This window comes from Mauremys reevesii, linkage group 1 (assembly GCF_016161935.1).
Source record: "Mauremys reevesii isolate NIE-2019 linkage group 1, ASM1616193v1, whole genome shotgun sequence".
Taxonomy (NCBI): Eukaryota; Metazoa; Chordata; order Testudines; family Geoemydidae; genus Mauremys; species Mauremys reevesii.
This window is the reverse complement of record NC_052623.1, coordinates 10,803,986-10,814,508: the sequence shown is the minus strand read 5'-3', so window position 1 is coordinate 10,814,508 and position 10,523 is coordinate 10,803,986. Positions and strand designations below refer to the sequence as shown.

General features: G+C 45.9%; 1 protein-coding gene across 1 annotated transcript; it reads right to left on the bottom strand.

The window, feature by feature from the left end:
* Nucleotides 1–1,225: 1,225 nt before the first annotated feature.
* Nucleotides 1,226–5,227, bottom strand: LOC120377133 (olfactory receptor 51G2-like; the record flags this gene model as incomplete). Its single annotated transcript, XM_039497022.1, has 2 exons — nt 4,301–5,227; nt 1,226–1,234 (listed from the first exon to the last, which is right to left on the bottom strand). Coding segments are annotated over exons 1-2 (936 nt in total), but the record flags the coding sequence as incomplete, so codon positions are not given.
* Nucleotides 5,228–10,523: the final 5,296 nt, after the last annotated feature.

Here is a 10,523-nt window from a genome sequence, read left to right as displayed (position 1 = left end):
CCTCAAGACTTTGTGGGCATTTGCTAGAAGAATTTTGCTAGATGAAGAACAGGTACAAGAGAAGGCCTAGAGCAAAGGGGTCTAGCTGCGAGTGTTCAGACTGGGAGATTGAGTGTTGTTACTATCAAGTTTGCTGTTCAAATTACTGGTTCAATGGCAGGGACTGTTTGAGATAGTGAGGCATGTGGGCCCTGTTGGCTATGAGGACCAGCAACCAGAGAAGAAAAAGGAGACTGAGATAAGAACATAAGAATGGCCATACTGGGTCAGACAAATGGTCCATCTAGTCCAGTATCATGACAGAGGCCAATGCAAGGGGCTTCAGAGGGAAAGAACAGAACAGGGCTATTATCGAGGGATCCATCTCCTGTCGTCCAGTCCCATCATCTGGCAATCAGAGGCTAGGGACACCCAGAACATGGGGTTGCATTCCTGAACATCTGGATAATAGCCATTGACAGACCTATCCTTCATGAACTTATCTAGTTGATTTTGAACCCCATTATATTTTTGGCCTTCACAACATCCCTTGGCAATGAGTTCCACAAGTTGACTGTGTGTAGTACTTCCTTTCTTTGTTTTAAACCTGTTGCCTATTAATTCCCTTGGGTGACGCCCGGTTCTTGTGTTATGTGAAGGAGTAAACAATACTTCCGTATTCACTTCTTCCATACCATTCATGATTTTATAGACCACTATCATATCCCCTCTTATCATCTCTTTTCCAACCTGAGAAGTCCCAGTCTTTTAAATTTTTCCTCAGATGGAAGCTGATCATTTTTGTTGCCCTTCTCTATACATTTTCCATTTCTAATATATCTGTTTTCAGACGAGGCCACCAGAACTGCACGTAGTATCCACGGTGGGGGACTAAATAGTGGCATTATTATACTTTCTGTCTTCCTATCTATCTCTTTCCTCAGGGCCGGCGCTTCCGCTAGGCGACCTTAGGCAGTCGTCTAGAGTGGCAGGACTTGCAGGGGGTGGCATTTTGCCACCCTCAGCCGAAATTCAGCAGAGGGGGGGTCCTTCCACTCTGGGTCTTCAGCAGAAATTCGGTGGTGGGTCCTTCACTCGCTCCGGGACCCACCGACGAAGTGCTCAGAAGACGAGCGGAAAGACCCCCGCCGCCGAATGCTCATAGGAGGAGCGCTGCCGCCTAGGGAGGCAAAAACCGTGGTACCGCTCCTGGCTTTCCTAATGGTTCCTAACATTCTGTTAGCTTTCTTGACTGCTGCTGCACACTAAGTAGATGTTTTCAGAGAACTATTGTAGGAGCAGGATTTTATAATAATACTATAAGAATTAATGTATGATTTGATTTCATTCTGCAAGCCACCCTTTTTGAATAGCAGAAAGGAATGACCCTCTGGGACTATGGGATCCGGTTTCCCATATGCATTAGAAATTAGGCCCTTTTAGTTTTTGCTGTAAGGTTAGTTAGTAAGAGACAGGATCTTGTATTGTGTCTCTGTTAAGTAGATTAGAGAAACGTTGAAGGCCTGGGCCCCAATGTAAATTGTTTTGATTAGAAGATTTAGGAAGGCTTCATTTACAATGTCTTTTGCTCAATATAAAATACTGTTGTTTGTATTCTCAAAGGTCTCTGTAAAAGACTGTTTGTGTGAATGAGGAATACATGCATCAGGAAAAGATAAGGTGTGAATGCCACTGTTAACCAGATGGTCAAGAAGGGAGGAGCAAAGACACTTATCAAGACTTATTGATGCCAGAGAACCATCAATGCGCATCCATGATTGAGGAAGGGCAGATTGACGACCCTGAGGTGGAGGCTGGCACCCCTAAAAGATGATTGATTAAATCAAATCCGGGAGAGGATGACCGTCTGGGAGGTGTTTTGGAAAGTTAACATCACAAGATAACACCAACTAAGGAGTAACCGGTCATAAACTGACACAGAAAAATCCATAGACTTCAACAGAGAAAAAAGACTATAACAGGGGTAGGCAACCTATGGCATGCGTGCCGAAGGCAGCACACAAGCTGATTTTCAGTGGCACTCACGCTGCCCAGGTCCTGGCCACTGGTCCGGGGGGGCTCTGCATTTTAATTTAATTTTAAATAAAGCTTCTTAAACATTTAAAAAACCTTTATTTACTTTACATACAACAATAGTTGAGTTATATATTATAGACTTATAGAAAGAGACCTTCTAAGAAAGTTAAAATGTATTACCGGCACGCGAAACCTCAAATTAGAGTGAATAAATGAAGACTCGGCACATCACTTCTGAAAGGTTGCCAAACCCTGGTCTACCGTATGCAGCTACTCTGTGAATGCCAAAAGCACTGATAAGTTGCTGCTGTCCATATCAGGCAGAATGTTGGGCACCTATGAGTTGTCCTCTGTCAGTAACTTCGTGAGTAACTGTGCTGCCATGCGCGATATCCTCACGACAGTTAACAGTGCATAGGAGAGAAGTGAAGGATCCATCCTATCTCTCTGCAGCTGGTGGTGCACACTACAAAGACTGATAGTTGGAAAAACAGCGCAAAAGGAAGCCGGAAACCCTTGAAGGGCTGGGACACAAAGAAGTGCACGACGAGACATTTTGCATGTCCCAGGATGCGCCACACTCTGTTTCTGCCTTTCCACAACACTTAGCAACACGTGGTTGTGACAGGTTGGATCACAGAAACTCCCTTGTGGACTGCCAACTGACGTGCTGAGACTACCTCCGAGCCCATTTTCCCTTGGGACTTCAGTGCCCTGCCCGGTTTGAGCCAGACATGCTAGCTTGCCATAAACACAGCCCCAGGTCTGAACAACGCCCCACAAAAGCTGCAGGTTTAACTGAAAACAGCCTAAGAAGTGTTCCTGTCTCCAACACTCAGATGCCCAGCTCCTAATGGGGGTCCAAACCCCAAATAAAGCTGTTTTACCCCGTATAAAGCATATACATGGTAAACTCATACATTGTTCACCCTCTATAGCACTGATAGAGAGATATGCACAGCTGTTTGCTTCTCCGGGTATTAACACATACTCTGGTTAATTAATAAGTAAAAAGTGATGTTATTAAATATAGAAAGTATGATTTAAGTGGTTCCAAGTAATAACAGACAGAACAAAGTGAATTACCAAGCAAAATGAAATAAAACACACAAGTCTAAACCTAGTACAGTAAGAAAATGATTACAGATGAAGTCTCACCCTCAGAGATGTTCCAGTAAGCTTCCTTTTACAGACTAGCCTCCTTCTAGTCTGGGTCCATCAATCACTCACACCCCTGTGGTTACTGTCCTTGGTTCCAGTCTCTTTCTGGTATCCTTGGGGGTGCAGAAGCTATCTCTTTAGCCAGCTGAAGAAAAAATGGAGGGGTCTCCCAGGGGCTTAAATAGACTTTATCTTGTGGGTAGAGACCCGCCCCTCTCTCCTATGCAGAATCCAGCTGCAAGCTGGAGTTTTGCAATCACACGGGCAAGTCACATGACCATGCGTGACTCAGAACTTTACAGGTGGAAGCCATTGTTCACATGCTACCTTGAACATCCCAAGTTCAAAGTCAAGAGATAGCCTCTCCACCCGCAAAGGATACCAATGTTGATTGGAGTCTTCCAAGGTTCCATTGTCCATTAAATGTTTCTTGATTGGGCACTTGACTTGAAAATTCCTTTCCTAAGAAATTGACTAAATGCCTTACTAAGGCTACTCAAAAACAAACAAGTACACAGCCAATATTCATAACTGAATACAAAAATGACACATGCATACAAATAGGATGACTATATTCAGTAGATCATAACCTGTACAGAGATATGTTACATGGCATTTGTAGCATAGAACATATTCCAGTTGTGTCATATTTACATTCATAAGCATATTTCCACAAAGCATTATGGGGTGCAACATCACAATGGTGTCACCAGGCACTATGGGATACATACTCACAGAGCATTCCTCACGCTGGTGTCAATGGTGCCTCGAATGTGGACACTATCTGTTTACAGTGGAAGCAAATATAGATTCACTTTGGTGACTTAGCTTTTGTCGATTTTTTTCATGTCAACATAAGTTTCATCAACAAAATTTGGTAGTGTAGACAAGCCCTTTGTGAATGCTGCTGACTGCCTTGGTTTCCATCCCCCAGTAAGCTGTCCTCCGTCACCACCTCTTCTGCCATCTTTACAGCCCTTAAACCCTGTCTGAACCTCTCTACAGCGTGGAGAACAGTAGCTCATATCGTCTCAGATGTAAGAGTCCATCAAGGAACAGGTGGCCGGTGTTTTTCATCTCCAAGGTCAGCAGTGCTGGAGCCAGCAATGCTCTTTCACATGACGAACACTCTGATTATCCTCGCACGAAGGTGTTTGCTTTTCACACTGTACACGATTGGGTTCATCAGGGGCGGGATGAGCAAGTAGATGTAGCCCAGGACAATCTGCAGTAAGGGAGAAGAGCCCTTCCCCAATCTGTGTATCAAAGACAAGCCGATATCTGGTGTGTAGAAGAGCAGGACGGCGCAGAGGTGGGAGATGCAGGTGTTCAGGGCCCTGAGGCACTCCCTGTGGGACGCGACGCTCAGCACTGTTTTGAGGATCATCACATAAGAGAGGAAGATGAGCAGTGAATCCAACCCCACCGTGAAAACTGTAAGAAACAAGCCATAGATGTAGTTGACTGTGATATCTGAACAAGCCATCTTCATGACATCCTGGTGCAGGCAGTAGGAATGAGAAAGGACGTTGGTTCGGCAGTATTGGAACCGTTTCAGGAGAAAGGGGAATGGGAATGATACGGCCACCCCTCTTATCACACACACCAGTCCCATCTTAGATACTCTCGGCAGGGTTAAGATGGAAGCATATCTCAGTGGGTTAGAGATCGCCACAAAGCGGTCAAATGCCATCAACAAGAGTATGGAGGATTCAATGAATGCAAATGAGTGGATGAAGAACAGCTGGGCAAAACAGGCATCAAGGCTGATCTCCCTAGAGTTAAACAGATATATGCTCAATATTGTCGGTATGGTGGATATCGATAAGCCAAGGTCTGTGATGGCCAACATTGAAAGGAAAATGTACATGGGGTCATGGAGGCTTGGATCTGTTTTTATAATGAACAAAATGACTGAATTTCCCAATACTGAAAAAACATAAATGAAGCAGAAGGGGACAGAGATCCAGAGATGGACGTCTTCCTGCCCAGGTATCCCGGTGAGAAGGAACATTGCAGATTTGAGTTTGGTGTCATTCACAGCTGACATAATGTACAGGGCAAGTTTCCAGGAGTTTTGGACTTTCCTTCCTGAAAGGAAAAAGAACAGGTGACTAGATGATAATGAGATATCATTCTGCTCTCTGTGCAATGCTAGAGACTCCCAGGAGCTCAAGGAAGATCAGCAAAAATATAGTATTGGATTTACACCACCTAATAAGAAGATAGGCACTGCCAGACTGGATCAGACCTTCAGTCCATCTAGCTCAGTATCTAGTGGCCAGTTCTAGATGCTTCAGTGGAAGGTGGAAGAAGCCCTGCAATAAGCAGCTATGAGATTACCTGCTCCCAGGAAAAATTTCCCTCAACACCCACTAGTATGACATATTTTGCGGTGTAAATCAGGAAAGCTGTGGGCCCTTCCAAGACTTTTAAAAACAATCCTCATTACTGGAATTGGATTTTCTGGTTACCCATATACACATCCAGTCACTCTTTGAAAGGTTCTAAGCTCTTGGCCCCATTGATATCTTGTGGCTTTGAGTTCCGCAGCCTACTTGAGCACTGTGTGATTTTACAATTGTGACCTGCACACAGACACCCTTTCTGGCTCTTAACTTCTGATTGTGGCCCATTGTATCATGACATATATGTAAATACATGGCAAGTGCATGGTGAAAATGGTCATTATATTTATCTGCCCTGCATAGAAGCTATTTATAAACGTATTTCATTGCCTCATTATATATTAATTTCTCACCTCCCGAGAGTCCAAATTATGCCACTGTCTCTTAAGCTACATGGGCCAGGTTCTTAATTCAATAATGGTGACTTCAACTACATCATTCCACATTTAAATGTGTAAATTTGATCAGAACTGGGTTCTATTGACTTTCCTTTACCAAATACTCCCAGTGATACAATCTGAGCCCCAAGAATCCCTCCAAGAGAACCTGAAGTGCTTTGCCTGAATAGTGTTGTCTGAATCCAGAGATATAGATCATCCTACCAGCTTCTCTTCATCCTCATGGTATGACTAGTGCAAACACTAGGTTTCCCTTTATATCCAGTTGAGTGTCCAAGTTACTTCTGCCATGCTCGTGTAAGAGGTGATGCATGTAAATTTCATACAACCACTATAACACCCTCTTTCCAGCACCTCAGCTCTATACTACTGAAACAGAGGCTTAGAGAGGTATTGCAGAGGGATTGTGTACATGACCTTGAATGTAAGTGTTAGAACCAATTTCTGGTTGAAGCAGCAAAGAATCCTGTGGCACCTTATAGACTAACAGACGTTTTGCAGCATGAGCTTTCGTGGGTGAATACCCACTTCTTCGGATGCAAGTGGTGGAAATTTCCAGGGGCAGGTATATATAAGCAAGCAAGAAGCAAGCTAGAGATAACGAGGTTAGATCAATCAGGGAGGATGAGGCCCTGTTCTAGCAGTTGAGTGAAAACCAAGGGAGGAGAAACTGGTTCTGTAGTTGGCAAGCCATTCACAGTCTTTGTTTAATCCTGAGCTGATGGTGTCAAATTTGCAGATGAACTGGAGCTCAGCAGTTTCTCTTTGAAGTCTGGTCCTGAAGTTTTTTTGCTACAGGATGGCCACCTTAAGATCTGCTATTGTGTGGCCAGGGATGTTGAAGTGTTCTCCTACAGGTTTTTGTATATTGCCATTCCTAATATCTGATTTGTGTCCATTTATCCTTTTCCTTAGAGACTGTCCAGTTTGGCCGATGTACATAGTAGAGGGGCATTGCTGGCATATGATGGCATATATTACATTGGTGGACGTGCAGGTGAATGAACCGGTGATGGTGTGGCTGATCTGGTTAGGTCCTGTGATGGTGTTGCTGGTGTAGATATGTGGGCAGAGTTGGCATCGAGGTTTGTTGCATGGATTGGTTCCTGAGTTAGAGTTACTATGGTGTGGTGTGCAGTTACTGGTGAGGATATGCTTCAGGTTGGCAGGTTGGCTGTGGGCGAGGACTGGCCTGCCACCCAAGGCCTGTGAAAGTGTGGGATCATTGTCCAGGATGGGCTGTAGATCCCTGATGATGCGCTGGAGGGGTTTTAGCTGGGGACCGTATGTGATGGCCAGTGGAGTCTTGTTGGTTTCTTTCTTGGGTTTGTCTTGCAGTAGGAGGCTTCTGGGTACACGTCTGGCTCTGTTGATCTGTTTCCTTATTTCCTCGTGCGGGTACTGTAGTTTTGAGAATGCTTGGTGGAGATTTTGTAGGTGTTGGTCTCTGTCTGTGGGGTTGGAGCAGATGCGGTTGTACCTCAGTGCTTGGCTGTAGACAATGGATCTTGTGGTGTGCCCGGGATGGAAGCTGGAGGCATGAAGGTAGGCATAGCGGTCGGTAGGTTTTCGGTATAGGGTGGTGTTAATGTGACCATCAATTATTATTATTAACATACAGGTTGTGGGGGGATGTTAGCATTTTGGTGTTAGGCAGCATATACATATACACAGTCTGTCATGTCCCCAATGCGGGGTATACGGTGGGAGAGTTCAAGGTACAGCCAACAAGCAGTGAGGGCACATCACTCATACAAACAGGTTATGGATAGTCGTGGGCGTGAGTAAATGAGCGGACTGGGTAATGGTGATAGGATGACGCTCACAGGGCAGAGTTCAGTTTGGCTGGTTCAGGGCTCAGGGGATAAAGTCCAACAGGGGAAGTTTACAGGTCTCTTCCCCATTGCGGGTGCGTGGAGTCATGCCGGCTCACTCTTGGTATTGACGGTGGCCGGTGACGTGCTCTGTGTAAATGTCTCTGGACCACCGAATAGCGTCCGAGACCATTAGGCATCTCATGAGCCGCGCGTAGCGACAGCCCACCCCACAGGTCCGCAGCACGCGCTCACTGCTAGAACAGGGCCTCATCCTCCCTGATTGAACTAACCTGGTTATCTCTAGCTTGCTTCTTGCTTGCTTATATAAACCTGCCCCTGGAAATTTCCACTACTTGCATCCGAAGAAGTGGGTATTCACCCACGAAAGCTCATGCTGCAAAACGTCTGTTAGTCTATAAGGTGCCACAGGATTCTTTGCTGCTTCTACAGAACCAGACTAACATGGCTACCCCTCTGATACTTAACTTCTGGTTGGTTACCAGGAAACAGTATCATACAACTGTTCACTGAACAAAGAGTTAATAGCACAAACCCATTGCACACAGTATGTGGAGCACTTCTGAAATACTTTCTAAAGCAAAAGCCATTAAGCAGTAAAGTTACCCCTGCTCCTTCCTGTAGAGTTTCCAACAACTCTGCTGCTGGCTTTCAATATACAGGCATATCTTGAAAGTTTAAGTTGTAATATATGTATTACAATGAGAAGCTTTGACATAACATTTACACATCTGTACTTTAGTACACACAAGTCAACCCATTCTTACCCCTCTGATCTACTTTCAGAGATGATTTCTCAGGATAGAGTGGGCCTTAAAATGTAACATCTGTCATCTTGGTTTCCTCAAAAACTGAAAAGATTGCAGCGGTCTCAGCCCTCATTCAGTTGCTTCTCAGCAAACAAAAGTCTAGTAGCTCCTCTGTCCCTGGTTAATAGCTGACTGGTTCTCCTCAGGTTCTGTTCTGTCAGTCTGTAGCCTATATCCGGTGTATCTGCAGCTCTGAATTCCTGAATTCACAATTTAGCCAGGGAGTAAATGCCACTGGGAAACCAGACAGAGGACAGAGATGCCGGTAGCCCTGTAACTTTGAGGGGTCTCTACATGGCAGAGATTCTAGAGTCCTCGGCCAGTCAGGAAACAGACATACGCCTGATCGGACCTCTTACCACGCCTCTGAATTCCTGCATTCACAATAGAGCCAGACAATAAAACTTTGAAAATGCATTTGCTGATCAAATTTCCAGAAGTAAATAAACCTGAGGTGATTTGGGAACTAGTCACTGATATTCTGTGGGGTCTCCTCTCACTCAGCCCCTGGCAGGATTGAGCCAAGAGCACAAGGCACCTTTAGAAATAGGACTGATTGAGAAACCCTGATGCAGGGCATCAGGATTTTCATACTCTGAGCTCGCTTTGAATGTCAGATTTCTGTGTAGCTTGAACAGCCCACCATGGAGCATGGGCAGATATAGGGCTGGGGTTCCCAAGCTACCTAGTGCTGCCCTCCCACCTGCCCAACAGCCCAGCTAAGAGCCCTCTGCCGCTGCACAGAACATCTGCAAATGGAAACAGCTTGCAGCCTTTCCCCTTCACTTCACATTGTAAAGACAGTGAAACCTGCCAACGTACCCAATTCCTGCTAGAAGGGGAGCCGCTGACACCAGAGGTCTTCACCCTAAAGGACAAGGAGTCATCAGAGAGGTTACACGGGTGGCAGGCAGTATCTGTTCGGATCGGGAGGCAACTGTGTTTATGAAGCATGTCTGCACATTCCCTTGGGGGCCACTTGGCCATCAGGGAACTTCAGCTGCTTGGCTTTGTGTGTAACAGCTTTAGCCTCCATCACAGCCTATGGCAAATTGCAGGAGGCCAAATCACAGGGGATGTGCGATGATGGTACACAACTGGATGGCAGCGCCAGCCCTGCTGCAGACTCTATTCCTGGAATCTGGGCTTGTTGTAACCAGTGGCAGATTTAGAGTTAGTGTGGCCCCATGCATGGCTTTATTTTGGGGTTCCCCTGTTGGGACCCAGCCAAGGAAAAGAACATTCTCTCTTATCTCCCCCTCCCATTTTTCATTCTGTTTTTCTTCATCCTCCTCCTATATTATAAGTAATAGGAAGTAAATGAAAATAAAATGAGGTATTTTTATTGGCACTGGGGGTTACAGACCGCGAGGCGCTCAGACACTATAATGATTGGGGTCAGAGCTAAGTACTGTAGAGAGATTTCAGCTCTGTGTGCCTCATAAGGACAATTTGGGGCACGGGGTGGAGAACCTGAACTCTTCCCAACACCCCTTGGTGATGAGGCCTGTCATTAGCACAGCCCCCTTTGACGAGGGAGTTCTGGGCCTCTCCTGCAGCTCGGCAGTAAGAGGAGGAATCAGGACGTGGCTTCAGAGTGATGGATCTGGAGAGCATTGCCTGGCCCAACAGAGCCCTGCTGCGATGCCCCTCGGGCTGATCCTGACCCCCACACCCACTCCATGAGCAATGAGAGCTGCTGTAGCGCTGGATAGACCTCCCAGCCGGCATCCAAATATCCATCATCACCAAGTTTGGGGGTAGCTGGATGTGGGGGAGGCAGCTGTTTGTGCCCAATAGAGAGCAGCAGCAGGCACTTGGAGCTGGGACTGGGTCACACCCATTTCCATGAGGAATGTGCATGGCCTTGCCTACCTGGTGTGAGCGTGTCTCATG